Raw genomic sequence first — 27,992 nt, forward strand, 5'->3', positions numbered from 1 at the left:
GGTATAGCTGAGGGCGTCATCCCCATTTTACAGACGTGGGAAATGAACCTCCAAGAACTGTTCCGACATTCCTGAGATCAGACCACAAAACGCACTCCCCGAGCTGTGGCCCCACCCTCAAGTGATTAAGCTTTCGCCAAGAAAGACCAGTTCTCAGGCTGAACAGTTCATGGGTTCAATGTTAGCGGGTCCGGGTCGTGCAAGGCCCCCCCCATCTCAGCCTTTGGCTGTGCGCCTGCCTGAGCCCATGCAGCTCTACAGGAAATGAAATTGCACCCGCGGCCCAGGGTACAGGGAAGCCAGGAGCACACCTGCAATCCGGACCTGGTCCTAGAGGGAAAAGGAAAGGAAGGCTGCCAGCGAGCAAACGCGCTGGAACAAGTAGAGGAAGGAACAGAACCAGCTCATGCCACAGCGAAGGTCCGTGTTCTCCCCGGCTCTTATTCACACTCTCCTCCTGGGCTTGGAACCGCTCCAAATGCTTCATTACCAGCTGTGGGATTGCACTGGTAAAGCCTTTAGTCCCAGGATTAAGAGAAGAGGAATTGCACGTTATTATTAAAATGATGAAAATGTCTGACAGTTTTCTGAAAGAGACATATTACAAAAACATACTGCATATTATTGCTAAAGCAGCTTTGACGTTCAAGCCTTGATTCCCCAGAAGCTGATTGAATTTGAGAATCATCCAAACCCCCTCCTTTTCTGCTGCTCAGCAATTGGATCAATTCTATCTTTCTTTGGATCTGGGTAAAGAGATTCTGGAAAATTCAAGAAAGTTAAGTCTAAAGCTATTTAAGTGGTTCCCTTTTAAACTTCCTTTTTTGTAATGTAAGTATGCCTGATATTAATATGATGAATTACCAAGAATTAATTATGTGGGTTTTAAGTAACAAACTCTTTCTTTGGAGACATTTTGAAAAATTTTAGCCACAAACTTGCCCATCCCAAGAAGAAAAACAGAACCAACGGGCTTTGGAAAGAAACTGCATCAATGCATTTATTGGAAATTAATCAGACATTACATTAACTTGATGGAGATAAAACAAAAGGCAAAGTACAACTGGTACAACCCAAAAATCACAAAGAAAAAAAAAACGACCATTTTAAAAGAAGATCTGAGTCACTTTAATCTCTGAACACTCTACAGAATGCAGCTCCCAGAGGCTGTGTCTCTAGTGATGTGTTGGCTAAAATTCATTTTAAAAAGAATCACAGAACAGCCTTTTCCTTAGCTTAGCTAGGTGCAATTCAGCACAGTCAAAATCTGATGCTCCGTGGGCTATTTCCATTAGATAAAACCTGGTACTGGGGCAGAAAAGAAATATATGCAGGCTACCCATGCTTTTATTAAATTCAGGATAAAAAGAAAACCTCTCTTTAGCCACAGAAATAATTCTGCTCCAGTAGAATATTCCATAGGAGCCAAGCAATTGTTGCCCAGATTTCATAAAGTACCTATTTATCTAATGAAAGAGAACTTATAACTTACATAACTTTATTAATAAGACTTTTTCTTCAGAAACACACACAAAACAATGAAAGTATTACAGCACAGGTATTACTGTAATCAAATTTATGACAATCAATGCACAAACAAGGGTCAGAGGTGGGTGGGTTTCAACACTTTTCTCTCTTAGTATTCTACTGTCCATTGCAAGGTAAACTTGTCACTGGAGGAAATAGTTTAGGCAAAGAGTTAGATATTACATAAAAGCACTTTTAAAAACAGGGATGCTAAGTAATGCTTGAAAAGCAAAAATTGCTTCATTGTTTACTTTTCTGAGTCTCCTTTTGTAGATGCTAATTAAGAACTGATTCTTTATATGGAAAAATGTATATGGGGGGAGTGTAATTGAAGACTAATTTCCTTCCATGCATATGTGTGTGGATGAAATGTTGGTGGTCAGAATTTGGAATCCTAGTCCTTGGATGGGCATGAGGCGATACTTTGCATTCCCCATTAAAAGATTTTTTTAGAAAGTTTGTCCTAATGCAGTTCAGTTTTGCTAAATTTGACATGGAACAAGGAAGATTATAGTCTATTTAATTCTGTCAACTAAAAAGAGAAATACCACATTATTACAACAGGGCACTTATAGAAAGCCAAGTATTGCTGGCAGAGGAAATCTGAGTTTTTTCTTCTCAGCCCTTTTTTAAAGCATTTAGAACAGAAACTAGAATTATGAAATGCATTTGGAGAAAAAAGTAAATCTTTGTTATTGACTATGTTTACATAACACCAAGTAAAGAGGAAAGCTCACAATTACTGGGTTACTTTGAGCAACAAAGGTAGACAGGCCAGGGACAGTTATGGTTCCAAAATGGATGCTATTTTGTGGCCTGATTGACCCAGTTTGGCTGTCAATGCTGGTCCAGTTAACCACGTCATTACAAACTCCCCTCTCTAGTGTGGGCATTCCAGTCACATCTTTATATTCTATTTAGCCACATTGCTAAAAAGTCATGCCTAACCCCAAGTGAACATGCATGTGAAAGCAACATGCTAAAGATGGCACATAACAGGCAGGGATGGATATGTACCACATTCCCTGAAAAGTCACATAAAAGTGACTGTCAGTAACAGTCGTAATTCTTCCGTATACAAGTCAGTAGAATTATGACAGGCACATATGCATTTACACAGATTTACCACTAAAAAAAGTGAAACATGCTGTTCTTTGGAGAAAAAATACATTCATTTCTTCAAGTATTATTCAACATATAAAGACAGAGTAGCTTTATTTAACTATAAAGACCAAAAATACTTCACATGTGTGCAGAGTTTTGCTTTTTCTTCCCTTTGATAAAGTTTACATTTTTTAAAGTTAACTCTAAATATACATCTATTTGTCTTATCTGAAAGCCTGAATTTTTCTAAATTTCCCTTTATGTTTATGTACACAATCAATAATAGCAACAAAACCCCCAGCCTGTGTGTATGCTTTTAAAATAGCTTAGGATTTGCAATTTGGGATTAAAGGCCCACCTGATACTACTGGATTCCAAACTCGTTTTAGGTGATTCCATTCCACTGAGTCTCCTGAGACTGTCCAGCAGTATGCATATGACTCCTTTTCGTCGGTCTATTAAACTGTGCTGCTTGCTGAGCTGGCACTTCTTAAATTATGGCTTATTTCCTGTTCTTGCTTTATTATTTGGGTTACAGTTTACTTCCCTCAGCAGCAGTTCACAGTCTACAAGGGCATCTGCTGGCAAGTGCTTCCTGATTTGTTCCACTGTCTTTTGGTAGGTCAATTTCTCCTGTTCCAGGGATCGGATTAAGGACTTCATTTTGGTCTCTCGAGTCAAAAGATTTTCAAGGCTGGATTCTAAACTCTGGATTTTAGCATGAGCCACCTGTTTCAAATTTTTTAAAGATACAAATACATATAGATTAGATAAACTTCTGCACATATTTTAAATGAACTGACACTTGGTATCACAGAATGCTAGAATTGGAAAAAGACTCAGAAATCATCTCATCCAACCCATTCATTTGGTAAGGTAAATTCATGCAGATATCAAACCTTAAATTCATTTTTATGCCAAATGCCTCCATGAAATACTATGTTATCAGGGGCTTCAGAAGCAGAAGTCCGGAACACTAAAGAGCTAAAGATGCCCCAGAAGACTCGCAAACACCAAAAGAGCCAGAAGCACTTGATGTGTCTGCATGGAGACAGACAGGAAGCCAAGTCCATGTTCCCTATCTAAGTCCTCCTCCAGGTGCACCTCAGTTCTTGCTAAGCACACGTGCCCCTCCTGCTTTCCCTCTAGCCACAGGCAACTCATTCTTCTGAGCTAGGCTCAAGACCTACTCCTTGCTTTCCCAAAGGTGACCGTCAACATTGCTCTCCACCGCTTGTGCTTACCACTCATCTAAGATCTCACTCATTTACTGTCTTGTCTTCTTGTTTCACTGGTCTCTCTGGCTATCCCTTCTCACCAAGAAGAGATCACGTTCCCAAAGGGCAGCGAGCCCGGGTACCATGTAAACTTCTCTGCATCCTCCAGAGACTGGCTTCAGTCCCGTGTACATAGACAGGCGCCTCTTGGGAAGCAGGAAGGAGCTCACTCGCATCTCTCCAAAGCTGCGCATAGATTAGGCTCTGAATAAAGGATTGTCAAGTTAGTCTTTATCTACCTGTAATTTTTCCAGCAAGTCCATGTTCTGTCTCTTCAGCTGGTTATTGGCCTTCTCTAGCTTTTCCAGGGGCTCGCTCTCATCACAGGAACGGGCAGACTCCTGAAGTTCGTCTTGGAGCACGTGATATTCAACCTCATAGGCGTGAAGCTGCTTCGAAATGTCCATCTCAAAAACCTGTGATAAAATACTGTGAGTTAACACTGGCTACATGCTTGGGACTTTACACAGTCCGTAGGATTTAGAGGTCATCTAACTACAAAATGCATAAAATATCTGGAACTTGATCAACCAAAATGCACTCAAGGGTTTTAGAAATACAATTACAATACAAATAATTGGAGGAACATTCATTGCTCCTGGTTGAGCCATGTCAACATAATAAAAATGGCATTACTACCTAAATTAATTTAAACTAAATGCTATACTACTCAAGTTATCAAAAGGGAATTTTATAGAGGTAAACAAAAGCTTAACATAATTTATTTGGAGGGATAAAACATCTATTTTCTCAAGGGAAATAATGAAAAAGTAGGAATAAAAAACAGGACCCTTTGTCTTCCTTCCCAACTGTCAGGCGCCTCGGCCCATGGTTCACTTCTTCTCTAGCCCTCTGCTCCTTCAGTCAGATGGGTCATCGTGCTGCCTTCTCATGCTCCTTGCTGACAGGGAGCCCTCGACTTCATGCCTCCTCATCACCTTCCAGAGGTGAATAGTTCTCCCTAGCACTGTCCCTGTCAAATCTCCTTGTCACCTTATTACCAGACCCACATCCCAGGAGATCAGGCTTCTTCTAACCCAGCCATTGACTCAAGTGGGCTTACAGACTCGTGACTCTCTATCCAGTTACGGTGACTTGTGCTCTGCCCCTGGGTCTATTAGCCTTTCATCCCTAAGTGAGTAAACTATAAGGTGTCCTTCCCAAAAGGACCACACGCCTGCTCTCATAACCATGCTGGTGGGGCTGTGTGGTTTGGTCTCATCAAGTACACATCATGCAAATGAAACATACACACAAAAACTTATTCCAACTCTTTAACCACACTAGAACCCTGCAGCTCCCCACAAATTAAATGATCATAGTCTTTTAATATGTATGGGGGTACATAAAATTCTGTTCCGTGATATATTCATCCTCAATACATTTCTGTATGTTCCATATTTATTTTTCCCTCCAGGCTGTGGCCATGTATCCTTAATCCAGGACACCTACTATTGCTACATTTGAGGGTTCTGAATTCATGAGAGCCAAAGTCATTTCTCAGAGTCCTGATTGTAGGGAATAGAGCCCTGGATAGCCCTGAGAGTGAGGTCCAGCTCTAAAACTATAATTTTTCATTTATGATGTGGGTTAGGGACTCCTGCTGGATCTCACTTTCCTACCACACACACCAAAGTGATAGTTAAAAGACCCTGAGGGAAAGAAACTATACTGTAGCAAGTTCAGCAAAAATTCAACAGCTGAGAAGCTTCTCTTGGGCCCTGAAGGGAACACACAGGAGCATGTGTCTCCTGGGATGGCTCTAGTGTCAGATCAAACCTAAGACATTAGCTAAGACTAATGTTCTATAATTATTATAAGAAGTCTATTTAAATGATTATATTTACAATAATTATATCTACAATATTGTAGATCAGCAGCAGCGAAGCCTTTATATAAATTACAAACTCTAACTTTCTAGAGTCCAGAAGCCTTCATTCAAGTATCACTTCTGACATATACTGATTGTGTGACTCTGGGGAAGTCACTAATACCACAGTCAACTGTTCTAGGCTCCAAGTCATAAAATGAGTTGCTGATCTGCATAGATACACGGATGGTAGGGTGAGCTAGCTTTCTACTGGGAGGTCTCAACATCAATGAAATTACAGGTCTAGCTATTAAAAAAAAATCTTGATGTCAGATCTACAATCTTACCTGGGTAATTATTTTCTCCATTTCAGATGTATTCATATCTGGTATAGTGTTTTTAAGAAATTCCACTATATTTTCAAAATTTTCACATTCCATTATAAGAGTTTCTTGGCTGCTTAGTAGACTAAGTGCCACCTTAAATATGACGTCAGTTCCCTGAAGAAAAATAATATCTAAAAAAAAGCAGGAAATTCATTTAAATTATACCTTTTATGATGATAGTATTTGACATTATCATACAAGATAAGCCAAAGAACACTTCAGATACTTATTTTTCTTAAAGAAATTGAACTCTTAATTTATGAGAACTAAACAAGGATTTTTCAGAATGACAGGTTTTTAATGCTTTTGAATTTTTTAACTTTGAATACCAAATATTTTCATTTTAATCTAGTCCAGTAAAAATGCTAATAAAGTCACAATGAAAATCCAAATTATATATGTATTTGCCTATACCTTTATCTGTGTCTGTGCATATTTACTTACAAATCCATTACATGGTTCAAAAACTTAAATCCTCAAAGTCAATATAACACAGTGGAAAGAAGAAAAGCACTAAATAACATCTGAAGGTATTTTTCTTCACAGCAGGAAATATGAAAAGTAATATGACCAGTTTCAGCTAAACCACTATCACCATGATTAAAGAAAAATAAATGAAGAAAATAAAATAATTTATTTTGCCAATATCACAGTGGAAAACAAAAGGGAAAATCTTCCTTCCTATTAATCAAGGTAAAGATATGCTATATAATAGGGCAAAGAAAAGCAAATATTATCTAATATAACACAGGAAACATGATGGAAATACAACAGCTATCCTATCACTTAATATAGTATTCTTTCAAAATAACAACTCAAATTCACATATAATTTTAAGGTTTATAAAATGCTTTCTTCCACAATATCCCAATGTCATGGACATTCTCTGATTTACAATTTATTTTATGATTTATGATTTATTTTCTCTGATTTACAAATGAGAATACTGAGACAGAAAAAGTAAATGACTTGCCAAAGGTCATACAACTAGTTAATGAAAGAGCCAGGATTCAAATTCATTTCATAGATAATATTTTCCTTTCCATTAACTTATACATCATACTATTATCTTATTAAGATATCTAAGTAATAACCTCCTTGCATTAATCTATAATTCTGTCCTAAAAGTACAAATGTAATCTATGTTATTACTTTGTTCAAAACCCTTCTCCTTATTGCCTAGAGGATAAATGCAAATTCCTTAGCCTGATATTTAAGGGCCTCTATAATCTGGCTCCATCCTACCTTCCTAATATTAATTCATATGGGGATCTGTATCCCTTTCCTGCATAAAATAGCACAAGCTGTCCTCCATGTCTAAAATATGTTCCTTCCTCATCTTCATGTTTCAGAATCATTCTCTTCCTTCTAGGATCACTTTGGATGCAGTCATGTCATTTAAAAAACAATAGTTTTTCAGCTGAAAGATCATCGACTCCAAATCCTTCATTTTACAGATCGGAAAACTGAGGACCAGGGAAATTATTTAACTTGTCAGAGGTCACACAGCTGGCCTCCTCCATTAAGTCCTATACCCCTTGCCAAAGGTGAACTCTCCCTTCTCACATTTTCCAAGAGTACTTTGTACAGGTCTTTCTTTTGCACCTATTTCACCCTATTTTGTTCAGCATTTATCCAGGTGCCCATCAAAATACAAGGAGAGAATGGTAAGCTCTCAGAGTACAGAGCTTTCCTTTTTATAAATCTTTGTATTCCCCATCAATTCCCAGACTTTCTTACACCACAAAGGAGCTTAATACACTTTGATTGAATTGAGTAAAAATAACTAAAGCTCATGTAGCATTTTATAGTTTATAAAAGCACTTTACGTAGTTCCTCACGAAAATCCTATAAAGGAAGCCGCAAAGTAACATCCATTTTACAACAGAGAAAATCAAAGTGCACAACTGAGATTTAAATCTGAGGTCTTCTGGCTCCAAACGTGGTAATCTTTCCATTATACCAAAGAAGATCAGCGCTTGGACTGATATGATTCATTTATATTGACATTCCAGAAGCCAGGATATTTAATCTATGTGACTGCTCCCACCACCAATGAAGCACATAATACCCCTCTCTGCCTTAATATTATTTCCCTCATTAGCAGGATGAGTCAAAGAAATGTTAAATTATTACCTTCTGGTGACCATGTTCTCTGAATTTAGCTAGATTGTTCCTCTGACAATTGGTACAAAAGTCTCCAATGCTTGACTAGTAGTTCAAAAACATGTCTAGCTTGTAAGGATCCACCCAATAAAATGGTGCTCTGTTGACAAACCTTTCAGAATACCTTCCGCATGACCCAATGAAAATAAGATTTCAATAAAGGATGACTACAGAAAAATAATTATCTCTATTTCCATATTTTTTCCAACTGTATCAGAGGTTTACAAACCTAGCCTATAGTTTATTTTTGTCAGAAAGGCAAAAAATGTTTTTTACACTTTTTAAATAAAGGTTTTTTTGTATTTAAAAATGCAAAAATTATTCTTTGTTCTTGGATCATCCAAAAACAGAAAGTGAATGGTTGTCTGACCTCTGTTCTAAATAGATATGGAAGGGATAAAAAGAGAATGAAGAAGAGAAAAAGGATTCCAAACTTGCGATTTCACCTAGTAGGAAATTTCCCCAGGATCAAAATCTCCTCTAATACTACAGATAAATAAACTCTATCAACAACAAGACACCATAACTTGATGCTACATGTCCCAGGTGTCTGAGTTAGAAAGTGTCAAGGGCAGTACTTGAACTCAGGACTTCCTAACTTCAAGGATAACCCTCTACTACGCTATGCTGCCTCTAGGTATTCCAGTGTTCCATAGCTAAACAAGGAGCTTCAGAAAAGAGTAGACAGTACCATAATCAATGCTAATTAGGTTAATTCCTCATCATCAAACACATCCTGAGCCACTACCAATTATTAGAATACAAAGAAAGAAACCACAACTGACATAAGAAGGCTTGCAGTGACATTTATGATAATGCCCAAGACAGCATCTTCCCTACTTTCAAAGTTATATGATAGTGTTTTTTGCAGAACTACGATACCAACCTTTTGAGGTGAGCCATAAGACATTTATGCAATGAAACATCATATTGATCTAAGTGAATTCTCTCTGGAGGGAGGCAGACTACATTTTCTCTGAAGAAAGAAGAAGTGAAAAATGAAAGGATTTACACAAAGACATATTAAAAGAACCTGAACTTCCAGAGGAAATTTCTTTACAGAAAAGAAGATATGTCAGTGAAAAAATAAAAGGTCTTCCAGGAAAGCCTGATTCAGTGATTCTCAGCTTGATGTCATCCTTTAGGTGGGTTTAATCTATGAATTTTATTTTCTTCTGATGAGAACCTCCAAAGAGCCTTTGAAAAGACACAGATACAAATACTGTCTTTTACTAATTACAACATGGATAGAGTCAAACATAAAGAAAAAGGGGAGTTCTCTCTGAAATCTCAGAGCTACTAAGAAATAATAACAATACTTCAAATCCAACAAAAATGTATCAAGTATCTATTTTATGGCATGAGGAGAAATTCAAGTAAAATACGGTCCCTAACTTGGTAGAGCTTAAAATCTAAAAGAAGGAAAAGGTCTATACACAGAGAACTATATATACAAGATACATGCATTAGAAAGGGGCCAAACAAAGGGCTACATAAAGCCTGAGACAAAAACTTATTTCCAGTAGGCAAGATAGAGCAATGCTTCCTGGAAAGAGATACATCAGAGCAGAAAAAGCACTAGACTTGGAGTCATGACAGGTCTGAGACCTAACTCTAACCCTTACTGTGAGACCATGGATAAGTAATTTCATTCCTTTGAATCTCAGTTTCCTCATCTGTAAAATGGGGATAATAATAATTGCACTACGTACCACACATACTTTTTGTGTGTAGAGAACTTGGTAAACCTGTTATACAAACAGATTGGTGAAGTGTGGTTTTAAGTGTCATAACCACATGAGTTACAAGAAAAAGACATTTAAGTTGGGCCTCAAAGGATGGGCAAGAATTTGACAGGAAAAGAAAAGGAAGGAAAGCATTTGTTTTAAAGTCCATGTTCTTTACATATGTCACTTGAGCTCTGTAACCACCTTCTCAGTCTAAATTAAAAAGATTTTTTAGTAAAAATAGAATAAAACAAAGCTAGAAGTCACTGACAATATGTGAACAATTTGGGGAAAACTCATAAGGTAAACAATCTTAATTATGTTTAAAAGGGAAACTAGAGGCCTATCTCAAGAGTCCTGGAATGTGGGTAAATATGCATACTAAATTCCTGTTAGCTCACCATTTTTCTTAAGATTTAGGATTATTCTAAGTCCTTTGAGTATGAGACTATAAGTCCTTTGAGTATGAGACTATAAGTAAAATTCCATTTGTGTACTACTTTTTAGATAAAAAACTAAAGTGATTAAGTACTTAAAAGGAGACTGTGCCCACCTCCATTTCTCCTCACCAGAGAAAAATCGGATTTTGAATCCTGACATTGATCACTTTTGTGACTTTCAGCAAGCCATTTTAATCTTCCTGGGCCTCAGTTTCTTCAATGGTAAACAGTAGATGACTGCTAACGTCTTCCACATCTACCTGTGATTGTATGATCCTAACCCTTGACAAGAAATAAGCTGATCCAAGAGGATAGTACAAAGTGGGCCATGCTGAAAACAAAGCAAGAGCTTCTATGGAACTGAAATTCATATTGTTTTCCCAAACTCCATTCGATTCCATCAACTCCAAAGGAATCTAAGGTTACAGTGAAAAGAAAAGCCCAAGATGGTTAAGCAGTATTGGAAGAGACTTTCTTGTTTCTGGTTTGGGGTTTTCTCGTTAAAAGGCTAAAGGAGGAAGCATAGGATAGAGGAAACAACACTGGCTCTGGAGTCAGAGGACCTGCTCTTACTGGCCTGAGCAACATCAGGCAAATCGCTTAACCTGCCTGGAACTCAGTTTTCTCATCTGTAAATTGAGTGGGCTGGATTAAATATGTGACCAGAGAGGTCCCTTCCATGTTGCCATGACAATGGCCAAATGTATGTTTCACATATGACCTAGAATCCCAAGCAGAATTAAATAGGCAAGTGCTGACACATGATCAAACAGACAATCTGAAGTAAGAAGAGGACCTTCGCCACACACGCACACACGCACACACACACACACACACACACACACACACACGTGGATCCTCTGCAGACAAAATGCTACTCCCACTCAGAGTATTCACTGACAAGCACAGAAAAGAATGAGAAAGCCACGCGCCACGCTTCTTGGGGCGATGAGTAGAGACGAGGGCATTGGTCTGACGTCGTTAAACCCAGGCCATCGGTCTGGACTTCCCCTAAAATGTTCTTCTCTCCCTGGACTGCGAGAGTACAGTTAAAGGTTCCTCATTCAAAGGCAAAGTTCCCCTGTGTCCGAGGTGAAAGGCCTCTCGGGTTTTTGTCGGGATAGGCCCACCACAGAGTCCAGCACCCCAATCCACGGCACACAAGCGCTAGCAGACATGTGCTGACTTTGAGGGCTCCAGGTCCCTCGCTCGGCCCTTGTTTCTCTTTGCATCTGATTACAGACTCCCTGACAAAGATGAATCTTGGAAAGGGCGGTCAAGTAAGTTTTTCATTTTTAACAGGATGGCTGAAAAATGATCCAGAAGACAGACAGCGCTTGATAACTGCCACAACCCAAAATGCCAGTGCTGACCCAATAACACTGAGCTGTGATGGGAAAACTAAGTTGAGATTTTCTCATTAGTGCTCCAAGTTACTTGAATTTGCCGCGAACACTAGCAGAATCTCCTCAAAATGACACCTAGAAAACAGGTAATGGGGCCGAAGCTTCGGGAAAGCAGGCAGCGCAGCTCCAGCTATATAAAGGTGTTCAGTCACATACCTATGACACAGACATCTGAGCACTCTTTCAACCTCTGCCTTGGCCAAGTGGGGGATGGGAAAAGGGAACCGCTGGTTAATACCACTGAGAGAGAGGCCCGAATAAGCAAGAAAAAGAGGAATTAAAGTCATCATCCCAATAGTTACAAAGAGATCATTAAAAGTAACATTGACAAGGGCACTTAGTAGATAAGCTCACTAGGAAACAATGTTTCTTAGAAAAAGAAGACTTCGACTGGGCAAAGAAAAACCAGAGAGAGATCAGGTCAGTGTACTTGGGTAGAAATTAGAACTGTATGACTGCTTGGCTCAGACTCGGGAAAATAAGCCATTGATTTCTCTTTCAAGAACATACGAAAATAATAGCTCTACTGCTGCCTGTCCAAAGGCAACAGCTCAACTCTTAGAGTTTCTCATTTCAACTTTATTTAGGACTAAAGTGGTTTCAAATAACTATCAATAGAGACAGATATAAGGATACAATTCTAATAATAATTTGACACTGTTGACACAAGATGTAAAAAATAAAGCACCTTATGACTAGGTAGTGCTATGTCACTGAAATAAAGATAAATGCTCGATTGACAATAGTTCACAGTCTCTTACCAAAAACTCTGGCTACAAATCCTAGTGGAAATTGGGAAGCAAACAATGTTAGGAACCAGGGGGCAGCATAAAGACTGGGACTGATTTCATTCTCTTCAAGGTGATTGTAGAGATCTCGATGATAGTCATGAAGGAGCCTTGAGAGCTGATACATCTGAATCTAAAGTTGATTTTAAGAGAAAGAATATTACACACTGGTTTTAATGTTTCCCAAGTACACAATTTACACTGCATTAAAAAGTTTGTTATTCTTTAAACTTCATATAAACTTTCTTAAAGTAATCCTATTAGTATTCTAAGTTTAAGGGTGACCAGAAGTATATTTGGATCATAAAAGGTCATCAAAAATCTATTCATGAATTTCAAACGCGTTTCATATATTTATCTATATAAATGAGTGTATACTTCATGTAGAAGTACTTTTCCTGTTCCAGTATAATTATCAGTTTGTTCCTATTCATCCTTTAAAATCTAGCTTAAGTATTTTTTCTGAACATTTCTATCCCCAAAGCAAACTAGTTAAAGTAAAATATTCTCATCAAAGGTATCATTAGCTTTAACATGAAATTCATACATGTATATATGCTTATATGTACATATATAAATATATACTTATGAATGAGTCTGCTAACTGTTCTGCTTTGCTTAGGCTTTCAGCTAGGCATTTGATATTTAGGTATATTATACATGTGTTTGTTTATTGAGACTGAGAATTCCTATCTCACCCAGGCTGGAGGGGCAAGGGCCACTTGCTAGCCAAATCCTAACGCTAGCATGGGAACTTTAACCAGCTCCATTTTTAACTTGGGTTAGCTCACTCCCTCTTAGGCAGCCTGGTGGATACACTCTCTCTCACTATTATTAGTGCCACCATCCAGTTGGCTTAGCACCTATTGCAGCTGAGAACTCTAAAACCTAATAACACCCCAATCTCCCTTCAAGAGATTATAGGTTTGCCCACTACCACTGCCCAGGTATAAGATACACTTGGAAACTTGAACTGCTCCTAATCCTAACTCTTTCTTACCATTGCTTACCATGGTCACGAGAAAGCAAGGCTATAAAATAAAGGAGCTTATCATGACTGAAATATAAACATTTTGAGAAATATTAACATTTCAATAGGTCCAACTGAAAAAATATATTGCTTTCATATGTACTTCAACAGTTAGATTCTTTTTCTAGAAACTGGAAATACCAGCTTTAAATCAATGTAGCAATTAAGTTGATATAATAAAGTCCAAAGAAAGCCAACAGGTGAAATTAAGAGATCATACTTATTTTGAGTCATTTCATCCAAAATATTCTGTTGTTCTTATTCAGAAAATAATGATTATATCACAAAAAAAATCACATTTTTATGATTTCTTTCTTTATAGCTTACATAAAGAGTTAGGAGAAAATACCTACTTCAGGATCACACAAAGAAATCAAGTGTGTTTATTTGATTAAAAAAAAAGTTAATACATATAGAGAGCACTGAGCTGGTGAGTGTGGTTAATATAGTTGAATTTAAATGCAATCCAAGTCAACTCAATAAATATTTTTAAATACCTGTCATGTGTAAGGCACCAGGTATACACAGACAAAAAGAAAAAATAGTCTGAGCCATCAAGGAGATTACATGGGAGAAGGATGGAGAATACAATACTTACTCAGAAAAGTAAATATATAATAATACGAGAAAAGAAAGAACCCTAACAACTAGAACAATTGGGAAAGTTTCTACTAACATTATATGAGTTGAACCCTAATGTAAGGTCAGAGTCCTATGAGGCTGAGGAGAGGTAAAGGTCCCAGACAGAGAGAAAGAACAACAGGCAAAAATGCAGACGTGACAGTGCTGAATTCGGAGAAGAGCAATGGAGCACAATTAGCTGGGCACAATGCATGAAGAAAAATGTGAAATAAATCCACATAGTTGGACAGCTGAGGGAATGCCAAGCTGAGGCATTTCTACTTTTTTGTAGAGGCAATAGAGAATCACTGAAGTTTATTGAGCTTTCTTCTACCTTTGTGCATAACTAATCTGGAATGAAGATGAAGAGCCCGAGATTTGAGGAAGTTGGTGAAGGTGAAATTCTCATATGCTGAAAAGACTAAGGAGAAAGGGAAGGCTAAGCTAGTGTTGAACTCCATTTAAAAGAAAGGAGGTGGACCTGAGAGCCAGGAGATCACTGCAACAAGAATCTGGCTAGAGTGATATAGGGGAGGGTTTCTAAGCATTGGCACCACGAGAAGGGATTAAAAAGTCTGAGGTACTTGAGGAGCATAATGGCATTAGAGAAGGTAAACAAATACTAAGGAGGGTGGTTCCCATGCTCATGAAGTTCACAGTCTAGTAAGGGAATGCAAGATCACAAACACAGAGTTGAAAGGGACCTCAGAGGCCATCTAGTCAAATCTCTTCCCTAGGCTCTGAGAGGTTAACTGAACTGCCCTGGGTTGCATGGGTATTAAGTGACAAAGTCAGGAAGGAAAACCAGATTCTAACTCTCAATTCATCACTCTTTCCAAGAGAGCATACATAATACAAAATAATAGAGAATAGAACTTAAGAAGATAATCTGAATGTTGTATGTGAAGAAGGTCATGATTACCAATTGGGGGGACAAGGTTTCATGGAATAAATAGCATTTGTATGTCTAAGGATAGGCAGATCCCATGACTTTAGTGGTTCTAAGTTGTAAGTAAGCTAAAGGCAATTTGGTGTCCACACTAAGTCCAGTACTAATATGGTGGGACCTAGGAGTAGAAATCCACAAAGCTGCCTAAGGAGGGGCCAAAGAAACCAAGTCTGAAAAATGGAATATGTTAATGCTTCTAAACCAATCAGCATCTGGGCCTGTAAGGAGCTGCCAAGATAGCAAGACAAATGGGGAAGAAAGGAGAGAAGAAAGTAGGCAAGGAAGGAAAGAGGAAAGAGGAAATGAGGGAAAAGGGAAGAATAAGGGATAAGGGGAGAGGAAACAACAGAAGGGAACTCAGTGTTTGCCACTAGGGAAAGAAGAGAGATAAAGATGGCTCCCACTATAGTGCCTGCCACTTAAAATAGCTCTTTCATTTATAAAAAGCTAAACTATTTCATGTACCTTTTTAAGTAAAAACAGAGAAAAAAAAAAATATATATATATATATGTATATATATTTAGGTCAGTCTCATGGAAGAAAGGAGGAAATGGACAGAAAGAAAAAAGGAAATGGGGAGAGAAAGAAGTTGAGGGGTAGAACATGAATAATCTTGATATTTTGTCAAAGTTCTAAAAGGCAGAGGCCACCATTTACTAAATGTTTTTCCTTCTTAAATAAAGAAAAATCTTTATTTATGCTAACATTAATCTTTAGATTAGAAATATTATTAGGAAAAAAGAAGTATTATTAGGGTTTTTAATTCCTCTCAAATATTGTTCCTTGAGCCCTTTGTTCCTCATTTTCAATGAGAAAAATTATAGCTCATTGCTCTGTAATGTGGGGAGTGGGGAGTCTTATTCTACAAAAGGAAAAACTCTTATTTACATGTTTTAAAAACTACTTGAACACTGTTATTCAAAACTGCTGAAGTTCAATTATAGTTTCACAACTACAGGCATAAATGGAACCATCTCCTGGTGACTACCAGTCAAATGAAGTTGATTTAAATACACCACAAACACATTTTTAAAATATACCTAATGATTCATTTTAAGTGAATTTTGTAGTATTTTTAGCTTTAAATATGGGGAACAAAAAAAGAGCTTTAAAATTTTTTGAAGAAATCTTCCCTACATCAAAGATTTGAATTTCTATATCTATATCTGTCAGGTGTTATTTTTTAATTTTAGAGTGATGATGGAAGCAATTTCTATCCCTATAGGAAGCACCTTCCACATTTCTACAAGCTCCAAATACTATATATATATATATATATAACATATATAATATAATATATATATAATAATATATATGATATATATAACAGTTATATAAAGATTTTATCTTCAGAATTTATAACTATTCAATTCAGGTGACCTGCCTGAGGCAAAGAGGTATGAACTTAATATGAGGTAATATTTGAAGAAATTTTCTATAGTCACTTTGATAACAATTCAATAAGCTAATGGGAACTATCTACATCTACTGAATTCCAACTCTGATTCATCTTCAAGTCTTAAAGGTGACTATAAATTCTCATAATCTGAGGCAAGCCTCAGACCGCAATGGCTCCAAGTACAGCACAGTGACAGGTAGTACTATCTAGAGGACTGGTCAACTTAGGTCTGAAGAACCTCATCACCAGAAGTTTGTCTGATGACTATCTGACAAGATGAACAAGGTTAGATTGTTTCTATATTAGGCTACAGAAAAAAATGAACATCCAATGATATAATAGTTCTTTTGAATTTATTTAAGGTATTTAATTCTTACTCAAAATCAGAATGAGTACAAGAATTCTGGGAATTCTCTCTATACTGTAAAAAATAGACTCGAATACAGGACTACAATCCCCATGAGCCTTTGCTCCACTTCCCCAGAATGCCTTGTAATCTCACCTGGGCCGAGATCGAGAAGATATTTAAGCAAAGGCTTTTGAAGGGCTCGGCCCTTTTGGACTTCCGTATTTGGAGCAGGCTCGTCTCTTGCGTGATGTGAGGTTATTTTGTCTAGGCCTCTGGCCTAGGCACATGTTTCTTACTTGTATATTCTTTAATCTTTAACTTTTAATAAACCTCTAAAAAATATATATTCCTTGCAGAGAGAAATTAATTTCTACCTGCCTCAGTCTCCCCATCTCCCCTAAATTTCCCCATTACAATACCTCACGTTTCTAAGGCAAAAAAAAAAATCCTGACTTAACACTCTACCTACCTCAGTCACATTCTTTAAGGAACAGTGAAGGAAAAATGAAAAGGAACATCTCTAATTTCAACCCATATTTTCAAAGACTAAGAGAAAAAACTTCTCTTTCTCAGAGGCAAAACCTGAGAATTATTTCATTTATTTTTTTGTTTTGTTTCATTTTTAATGAGGCCTTCATGTTACAAAAAGGCATATAGTTAAGGAAATTTGCTATTTCAATAACCAAGAGGGAAAAAAAGTTTCAGGAATGACTTATGATCCTACCCAAATAATGAATTGGAAGTAAGAAATTCTAAATTTATACATTTTCTCTAAATGACTTCTATTTGCACTATTACAGGGACATAGATTTAGAGTATGAAAAGACACTAAAGGTCATTGAGTGTTGGGTTTTTTAATAATGTAGAAGTCACTTTAATTCTCTCTAGCCAGAAAATATTTCTTTTATAGTCTTCGTAATTTTTCAAACTACTTTAATTCTTTGATAGCTTGATAGAGGCAAAATCCCAACCTTCTGACTTCAGTCATAGAAAGAGTAGACAGTCACAGATACAACCAAGTAGTATTGGTTTTTAAAGTCCAGATTTAAACTAAAGTTTCTCTTCTGTTTTGGTAGGCATAGGGTCTTTCAAAATACTTGATCACTTCCAAGAAGTGATCAAATATTTTATACTATATTTTATAATATATATATATGTGTGTGTATATATAGTATAAACATATATATAAACATATATATTTTATACTATACCTTAAAAAAGGTATAGTATAAAAATGGAATGTAAGTTATAATTATTCCTAATGACTTAATACATTCCCAAATCTTACGGAATATCCAGTAAAACAACAGAAATAGTACTTTTACCTACATTCTGGTATTTATTTTCATTCCAAGTCTCTTAATAGAAGTCTCCCACCTCCCTTAAATCTGAATAGAAGTTTAAAGAAATACTACCAAGATATTTGCTATCAAGATACTATTTTGTATATTACAAAGGACTGACTCACCTGTAGTGACATCATGTCTGGTCTGTACTGCTTCCGAAAGCCAAGATCATACATGAGGAACTTGAGCATTTCAAAAGCTTGCTCCTCGCTCATATGCAGAAGCAGTACTCCAGCCACAAAACTAATCCCCTGGCAGTAACCCACTTCTTTATCCAGCAAAGAATAGGCTTTCAAAAGGTTAAAGAGGGATAACTGTCCAGATCCCAGCTGTACAGAAAAGTAAGGATGAGTGGGAAAGGTTCTTCCTGTCAGAATGAGAGAGAGAATTTTAATTTAAATATATATATATTTCATATATACAATATATATACATACATATATATTCCTGCTATTAACTACAATGTTTAGATGAAAATGAAACCCTATTTTTACAACTCAGAAATCTGAGTTCCAAAGCTAAGTAACAGCTAGCTAATCCCCATAACAGAATTAACGTTAAATAAAAATAACATAAGTTTAACATTCTATTCACTATATAACACCATTCCAACTCAGGAAATATATTGAAACAATTTTCTCCTGCAGAAGAGCAAATTATTTGGGGGGGGAGGGGGATGTACTGGTGTTAAAGTTTTGACACAAAGAAATCCAAGAGGGGTTCAAATTTGCTATCAAGTCAAATGATTCCAGCACAGCTCACATTTTAACTTAAAACAGAATTCTTACACAATGTTATAGTCATCTAATTTAAAGGGGAAATCCAGTCAGCCATACTCAGACTTCAATTCCTTTCCTAAGAATATGGCACTGGAGGAAATTTTTCCATTTATCTTCTTCTCTGAAAAATCTTTCTCCCCAGAATTTCCTCAAGGCTCCATTTTGGTAACATGGAAAGCCCTTAAAATTACCTCCAAAGGACCACAGAACATGTGCCTGAATGACTGTCAGTTCTATAACCCTTTCTATAAAAAGGAAGAAAGGAAAAAAGGAAAGAGAAAAATGATAAAAAAAATTAAAATATTTCCTTCATAAATCCACACCTTGGGGTATGAAATTAATGAGAAGAAATCTCAGATAGGGAGAAATTTAGTTGGAAATCTCCAAATGGTACCAATTAAGTACTGTAACAAATGTATCTCTATCACTAAAATTGTAAGTATTGAATGACATTTCTTCATTGAAAAGAAAAAGAAATCTTATGTTGTTTTTCCAATTTTATGCCTTTGCTGAACAATTGCTCTATATCAGAATTTGCAGAGATGCCAATCGAAAATTTTTTTGCTTTCTTTTCCACATATGTACCTAAGTGGTTTTTCCAGGAATTGGTAATGACAGTCAATCTACAGTGTAAACAAGGGAAAGACGTGATAAAATAATATGAAAAGGCTGAAGGGTTGTAAGGAATATCAAATTTTCCCCCATTTAAGGAAAAGCACAATCTTCAATATGTTGTTACTTCTTCAGTTAAAATATTTAACCGAAATAAAAATACAATATACACTTTATATACCTTTTTTCACTAATAACTTAATTCTTAAAGATTAATTCATTTGCCATTATTTCTCAATTTCCCTGCAATTTATTTACTCCCATCATTTTTCACTCCATTAGGTACAGAATCCACTGTCTGGGATATCTATCCTCCAAAATCCCTCTCCCTCAGTCTAGTTCACAGACCTTGCCACCATTCTTTCGAGATCTGTTCATTGTTTCCTAGATTCATTCAACAAATAGTTAGGGAATGCCTACCACATAGGACTCTCAAATAATTCTTCGGTTCTGCTGAGCAACCCAATGGAGAAAAAAGAGCAAAACTAAGTTAGGCCAAGTAACACTACCTTCAAAAGATTTTGTTCAAGAATTGCCTAAAAACCACTGAAAGCAGAGTGGAACTGAATATATGCATGTCCTTTCTTCCAAAAAGAAGGGGTCATTAATAACTTCAACAAAAGGACAGGATATGCACATTAGTAAACTATTGATCAATATGACAACCATACCTAAATCTACAAGGATAGCATGTTGCTGAGCTGTGAGCTGCTTCAAAAGCTCTTTATAGGAAATGTCAGGAGGTTGTTGTTTACTTGGTAAACGGTGTCTCAGACGATACTGTAGAGCTAAAAACTGCCAAATTTCTCCTCGGCGACTTTTGGGCACTCCTGGGAACAAAGAGAAAAACCAACAAGAGTTTAAACACTTGAATTAACTTGCAAGATTGCATTAGTACTACTGTATGCAATGCTGACAGTAACAACATTATGCCATGCCACCCGCTAAGATTAAGTAATGCACTAAATAATGACAGAAGGGTAATTTAAACAAGTTAAAGCCTGTATTTTTTTAAACAGACATTTCAAGACAATCAATCACTTTCATCCTACAAAGAAATCTCTAAATTTCTAATGCAAAATACACTATTTTCATCTTTTGGTTTAAAATTTTATGAATAAATTTTCACATATCTGCAAAATGAGAGAGAGAAGTACTAGATAAACATTAAAGTTTCTTCTGACATTTCATGATTATTCATTGCATATCATATTTTGAAATTGACAGTCTGAAGGTAGCCCATACAACATATCTACAAGGAATATCATGGAGAAGATTTACCTATTCAAAGGAGGAAAAAAAATCTAAGAAACTAGCAGTTAAACCAAGTCATATACAGTGGGGTTACAACTAGAGAAACACCTTAATTCTCTGGTTAGCTTAAAATAAAAGCATTTGACCTTGGGTGTGGGGTTAGGGAATGATGGTTTATATACATACAGCTTAGGGACAAAAAAATCTTAAAGGCTGATCTACTAAGAAAAACCTTTTTGCAATATAATGACTGACTTTTCACTGGGCAGAGATTCAGTCTAATTTTGTGTATCCTATATGGCAAGCCACTCCAGTAACTTTGACAAGAAAATCCCAAAGAGGATCAAAAAAGTCAAACACAAGTAAACAACTGAGCAACAATGACAATAGTGTCGAGATCAATGTATTCTGTACAGTGGGCATTTGATACTTGCTGAATTGAATTTATCTTTGGTCATCAGAAAAACAATGTAGTTAATATGACTGCATTCAATATTTTTGTCAAAAAGGCATGAGACTCATAACTGGTTCCTGAACTCAATACTGCTTAAGTGAATATAATAAGTTGCTGTATTCTCAGTTGGTTGTATTGCTAGAGTAATAAATGATCTATTTGGAAGTAGCTTGAAATTAACTGTTTAATGAAATCTTGATACCTGAAATTGTTTTTAATTCTCTATTTTATATCTCAAATTTTTTCTAAAAGGCAATTTTTTTCTAAAATAGCTTTGGATGTCATTTTAAAATTATGCATTTGCAAGTCTGAATCTTACATGCATTTTATTCCATCTATTTTTTCCTCAAAAATTTATCCTATGAATATTTCCAGGTCATCAAAGAAAAAAAATCAATTTCTGTTGTTTCTATTAAAATTTAAAATGTATCATTAATCTAGTCAATAAACAAAAACTTCAGTTTTCATAGAATTCTAGAATAATTTCATGATGTTCTTAAGTTTGGGTAATAATTAAATGAGTTGAATCAATAGTTGAATCATTGATTCAACAAACGCTTTCAAGAGGCAAAGACCTGTATTCACAAAAGAGATGCAGCAATTCCTGTTCTCATGGAGTTTACAATCTGGTAGGGAAATAACTAAAATATGTAACATTATGAAGGAAGTATACTACAGAGTTTCAGTACAGAGTGTTTTGACTATAGAAGGAGAATCTCTTAAGTTGAGGAGAGAAAGAGGGTGCAATCAGGAAAAGCTTCATGGAGAAGGCTAAGCTTTAGAGGTTAATTTAGATTTTTAATTTTTTAAATTTAATTTACACATATGTATGTATACATATACATTATGTGTGTGTGTGTATATAGGTGTGTGTGTGAAACCCTTACCGTCCATCTTAGAATTAACACTGTGTATTGGTTCCAAGCCAAAAGGGTGGTAGGGGCTAGGTAAAGGGGGTTAAGTGACTTGCCCAGGGTCACACAGCTAAGAAGTATCTGAGATAAGATAAGGAATATACAACTATCCCTACAATTTCCTTAAGTAGGCAAAAAATATAGGCAAGTAAAATATAAAAAGCTATTATAGTCAAATGATAATAATAAATTCTCTTTTGTACATCTAAGACATACTACCGATGCACCAAGAGTAGGGCTTGCTCGTGAGATGTTTTTACAATCCATGAGTAGTAAAGGGGGCCCCAGAGGGAACTCCCTGCTTTCCCATGTGACCAACACCACACAGTCAGGAACTGTGAGCCTGAGACAGAGAAGTTCATAATACAATGGAATGACTCATGCAAAGGTCAAATCTGCTGCTTTGGTTTTATTATCATTGTGCTCTTAGCAATTGCCAAACTGATCAGAGACAAAGAAAAATGGATTAACTACCAAGTGTGGTAGATATCAAGGACAAAGTTACAATACTGTGGCCGCCTATCTCTAAGAAAAACCAGTATGATGTTCCCTGTCCCCAATACCTTCTTTAAGCGTAATATGAATATCTTCCATATCACATCTGATTTTAGTTCTGTAGTTTAATAACTTCTTATCCCAGGCTAATAAGGTTTCCTTTTGGCATACACCAACTTCTTCATAGTCTAATTTAACTTTTCTGGACTGGAGTTCATCTCGGCTTGCTAAGAGAAAGCAAGAAAAAGGTTGTAAGACCAAAGTTGAGGACTTCTTTTAGTTCTGAAATTTTGAATTTAAAGTAAAATCATCACTAGTGCCATCAAGGAACTGGCCACTGAAAACTCAACGCAGAAAACTTCTTAAAAGGAAATGAAAAAATTATGAATATACAAACAGGCCCTCATATTGTGAATAAAAAATTATGAATATGCAAACAGGTCCTCATATTGTGAATACCTTACATTAAAATATTATTAAGAATTTCCCAAACATATTTTACTTTTTATCATACAGACAGAATGGCTATTTGGTACAAATAACAGCAAATCACCATTATTATTATATGGAAGACTTCAATTCCTGAATCAGAGCAATACACCATTAAGTAGCATATTGGGCATTCTTAAAAGTCCCTAAAGTCTAAATAATTCAGGTATAACACATGAAAAAAAAAATTCTCCATCTATTCTACTATTTCTTCTCCAGACTACAAACATTAGCATGACTGTAAGAACTACACAAAATCTTGACATATTCAACAACTACTAATGAGCCTTTACTATTTTCAAAAGGCTAGCTTTCCACTCTATTGCACTGCCATTACTAAGAATGTGTGTCCACTTCAAGAGAATAAACCAATTAATATAATGTGGAAATAATTTTAGTGATGTTTTAAAGAAAAAATTATAATTTAAATTAAGTTTTAAATATTCCAGTTGTTTTTTTCAAGTTTGAAGTGCCCTTATTCCTCATCTCACCTGATAGGTTAGCAAAGAATAGGGAAAGACTACTAGCTGTAGAATCAGAGATCTTGAGACTAAATACTGCTTTTGACACTTAACTTTGTGACCTTGGATCAGTCACTTATCCCTCTAAGGGACTCAGTTACCTCATTTGTAAAATGAGGGGTATGGGTTAGTATCTGAGGTCCCTGCTGGTTCTAGTATTCCTTTGAAATACAAATACTTAATATAAAATAAAATTTTTAAATTATTCAATGTGTAAGCTTTGTCTCTTTCATGAATAACTGCCTGATTTTTAAAAAGGACCAGAAGAAAATACTTTAAATTTGTTTTTATTTTTATGTGTTAAGGTCAGCTCAAAAGATCCTTCTTATTAGGGAAAAGATTCACATGAAAAAAATCTGCACTCACTCAAGCATATGTTACTTAAAAAACCTTACCTTCTGCAAAACAAATCTCTATCAAAAATAGAGTCCTCGACAGCAGAAAAAAACAACAATAGGATAGATTATCATTTTCATGCGCACATATTTAAAATGGGAAACAATAATAAATATATTGATAGCATAGCAGAAAGCATGTCTCTGACCATAGTTGCCACTAGATGGCTTTCAAACCCAGACTGACTCCAATTTAATTCTTATTTTCTAACACATTCACCAGTACTTTCTAGGTAAACAATTACAATAAACAATTTGGCCCCATGTTATGCTTATTGGGAAGATTCTTCAAAAAGAATATATTTAAATTTTCTCTACTAAATTCATGATAAATTATTATTTTACTTTTTTTATTTTTTAATTGGCATCTTTTTTCTTCTCATCTGCTTTGAGGCATCTTCACTAAGTAAGAATAAATTCAGTGCTGGCACTTTCATTGGCTAGAATTCTACTGTATTCAACTAGAGCTCTATTGTCCCTGTTGTCCTCTAAGGTCTAGAGAACTAACAACCTAGAAAGATATGCCTGTAATATATCTAGTTACTAAGCAAAATGGAGTAATGAGAAAAGTGCCAGACTGAGAGTTACGCAAGCTGGGCTCTGCCCCTGGAATCTGTGTGATTTGGGATCTACTCCCCACCCCTCCAGAGGCTTAGTTTCCTCTCCTCTATAAAATGAAGGTATTGCTTTTTGATTCCATGATATTTTTAAAAAAAAATACTATCTGAATTTTGAATTTCTAATAGTAAATAATAACAAAATTGGGCATTTGCATAGCATTCTGATGTTAGCAAAGTCCTTTGTATACATTAAATCATTTGAAGCTAATGTTGAGCCCCACTTTATATTTGGGGAAACTAAGGTATGGGAAAATTAAGCGACTTTTCTGTCATCATACAGCTAAAAGAACAGGAATGGGAGTGAATTGAAGCTTTCCCTAGTTTGCCCTGCACTACATCACACTGCTCAGAGAAAATCACAATTGCATGACTGGTGAAGAATTCTACCAATTGTTCCTAACTTTTCCCAGGTTTATGTTAGCCGAAGTATATTCAAGAACTGTGACTTGGGATTATGTTAGAATTTCACAGTTTAGAAAACACATCTTATTATATATCTTCTTAATTTGGTGGTTTACCACATATCAATTCCTTCATCTGCAAAACCTATCCAAAAATAATTTTAATACTTATGTCACAAGATCATAGGGCACTTTGTAAGGCACCTTATGAAACAAGATACTGCATAATAGTGAACTATTTTTATTTAAGCTACTTTGAAATGTTCTTAGACAAGAAAAAGAATCATTAAATGGGAGCAAATTTATATTCCTAGATACATGTAGTCAAATAATAATAACAACAACATCATTTAAAAATTCTTGTAAGGTTTGTAAAACCCTTTACTCTTGTCATCTCATCTGATCCTCACAATGCTTTGAAGCAGATGCTAATATTATCCCCATTTTACAGAAGAAGAAACTGAAGCTGGCTGAGGTTAGGACTTGCCCAGAATCACACAGACACCTTAAGGTTTTTGTCTTTTTTATTCCAAGCCCAACACTCTAATCCATTAAAACTTTTAGAGACTTCTATAAATCAACAGAAAAAGTTAACAGAGAGAGGAATAGGAAAGGTATAAAGCATTAATAAAGATAAGAGTGACAAATTGCTTCCATGTTGCTTTTTCTTAATGAAAAAATTATCACAAATACCACAAAGAAAGGAATTTCCAATACATGGTAAGAAGCTAATATCCTTACATTATACCTATAAAAGGAATCTTTAGGACTCAGACTAATTCTATGTAAATGTTTTAATAAATCCAATAACGTAGACTCATATTTAAACAGTTTGCCTCAAAATCATATTTATTTTGCATCCCACTTAAAATCATTAAAAGTTGAATTAGGTTTAAGAATACAAGGATGCTATTTTTATTTTTACCTTTTGATGCCTTAAGTTCTCTACTTAAAACAACCATATCACAATTCAAGCACCAAATTGTACTATAAGTTACTTCAAGCTATACTTTTCTTAACTATTGAATAGCCAACAAAAATATATCACCGAAAAAAATCAGCAAATCTATTCAAAGAGATTGTACAAATGACATCCTTAAATTACAGCAGACAGTATGGTCTCTGGCCCCATTTCTCCGAGTGGCTAACCTTCCAGTTTCTGGTTTTCTTTTTCCATTCGAAGCAACAAAATCTGTTGGTGGATTGCTTTTTTCCACAAACTCCGTAGTTCTTCAGACTTTCTTCTCCCTCCAACCTTTTCTGGTTCATCCTCACCAGGCAAGAACAAAACAAGAGGGTCCTCTTCCATGGTTGGGGCAAGAGGAGACAAAGGAAGTAGCTCGTTTCTGTCAAGTCCATCTACAAAGAAATAAAATAGTGGCACACTCTTCTTTAGCAAAATGCATTACAGATTTTTCCCCCTGCTGTTGGGGGACTCTCATGGACCACAAGGGTGTTTTCAGAAAAGCTGCCTTACTTCTCTGGTGACATTTCAAAATGTTATTTGAATCAATGACTTAGGTAAACTGACTGAATTCCCCTGCTGCACTTCCTTCTTTGAGTGAAACAAAAGCGCACATAAGTGGACCACTTCCTCTTTATGCACAGTGTCTTCTTTCACAATACCTTCCAGATAGGTGCTTCCAAGTAAATTAGCTCTCTCCTGATAGTTCAGTATTTCTGCAGTGAATCTATTTATGACGCTGCGAGAAATAACACATCCCTTGGGGTTTAAATTGTTATTTTTAAATATCATTTAAGAATTCTCCTTCTTAAATGCACCCTCAGAACGAAGGAGGTCAACTACAAACGTCGGCCAGTCCGTCGACAAGCATACATTTAACACCTGGCCATGTGCCAGGCACCATACTAAGTGTTAGGGACACAAACTCCTCCAGGAGTTCAAGTGGAGAAGACAAGATGTGGATGTATCATGGACTACAAGCCAGAGAGTGTAAAGAGCAGGTGATTTCGGAGACTGGGGCGAGGAGTGAGGGAAGCCCAGAAGGGCCTCCTAGAAAATAGGATTTGGGCTGAGTCGTGAGGAAAGCCAGGGCGGCCAGGGGCACAGGGCAGCAGCGAGTGGGAGACGGGCACCACGTGCAAGGAACAGCAAGTGGGCCAGTGCCGCTGTCTCCAAGAAGATCTAAGCAGAGCAAAGTACAAGAAGGCTAGAAGAATAAGACACTAAACAGGATTTTATACTTGATCCTGAAAGTATCCGGGAGCCCCTGGGATTTCCTGAGGGTTGGGTACTCAGGGGAAAGGGGGGTAACATATGGTCAGAACTGCCTTTAAGAAAATCTTTAATTTTTTAATAAACAATGTAGTAAACTTGAAAAATGCAACAAAACACATCCACCCCCAATCGTATCCGCAGGACTGCTGGGCCTTTCCGTCTGCCTTGCAGCTGGGCAGTCTTTAGGAAGGGTCTTCCCCTCAGCTCGGGTGAGCTCTTTTAGAACAGGGCCCGTCTCACTAATGCCATTTGTAGTAAGAGCTGAATAAGGCCATTTTCATTCACTAATTCATCATTTGATTTAAAGCCAGGTGGACTCCTGGGGGTTTTAATGCCTCACCTCCACGATCAGATGATCAAGTGCTTGAAGTGTATTACTCAAGGCTCTAACACGTGTCAATGCATCCTGAGTTCATAATAAATATTTGTTAATAAAGTAATTACATAATGGGATCATATAGACCACAAGCTATTAATTTTCTTTGGCTTATAA

The 27,992-nt window shown here is 36.3% G+C and overlaps 1 protein-coding gene across 3 annotated transcripts in view; it reads right to left on the reverse strand.

Moving 5' to 3' along the window:
• Positions 1 to 974: 974 nt before the first annotated feature.
• The window catches only part of TBC1D4 (TBC1 domain family member 4), a 216,120-nt gene continuing 189,102 nt past the window's right edge, over positions 975 to 27,992 (reverse strand). For all 3 annotated transcript variants that reach the window (XM_007501450.3, XM_007501451.3, XM_056807214.1), the window contains 8 exons: positions 26,410 to 26,619; positions 22,903 to 23,061; positions 20,389 to 20,547; positions 18,449 to 18,693; positions 12,605 to 12,764; positions 6,066 to 6,235; positions 4,148 to 4,324; positions 975 to 3,360 (listed from right to left, as the gene is read on the reverse strand). In XM_007501450.3, coding sequence (XP_007501512.1) covers positions 3,127 to 3,360; positions 4,148 to 4,324; positions 6,066 to 6,235; positions 12,605 to 12,764; positions 18,449 to 18,693; positions 20,389 to 20,547; positions 22,903 to 23,061; positions 26,410 to 26,619 — 1,514 coding nt within the window. In that variant the 3' untranslated portion in view covers positions 975 to 3,126. The remainder of the gene's footprint in view (positions 3,361 to 4,147; positions 4,325 to 6,065; positions 6,236 to 12,604; positions 12,765 to 18,448; positions 18,694 to 20,388; positions 20,548 to 22,902; positions 23,062 to 26,409; positions 26,620 to 27,992) is intronic.

Source organism: Monodelphis domestica, chromosome 8 (assembly GCF_027887165.1).
Source record: "Monodelphis domestica isolate mMonDom1 chromosome 8, mMonDom1.pri, whole genome shotgun sequence".
In the NCBI taxonomy this organism is placed as follows: Eukaryota; Metazoa; Chordata; class Mammalia; order Didelphimorphia; family Didelphidae; genus Monodelphis; species Monodelphis domestica.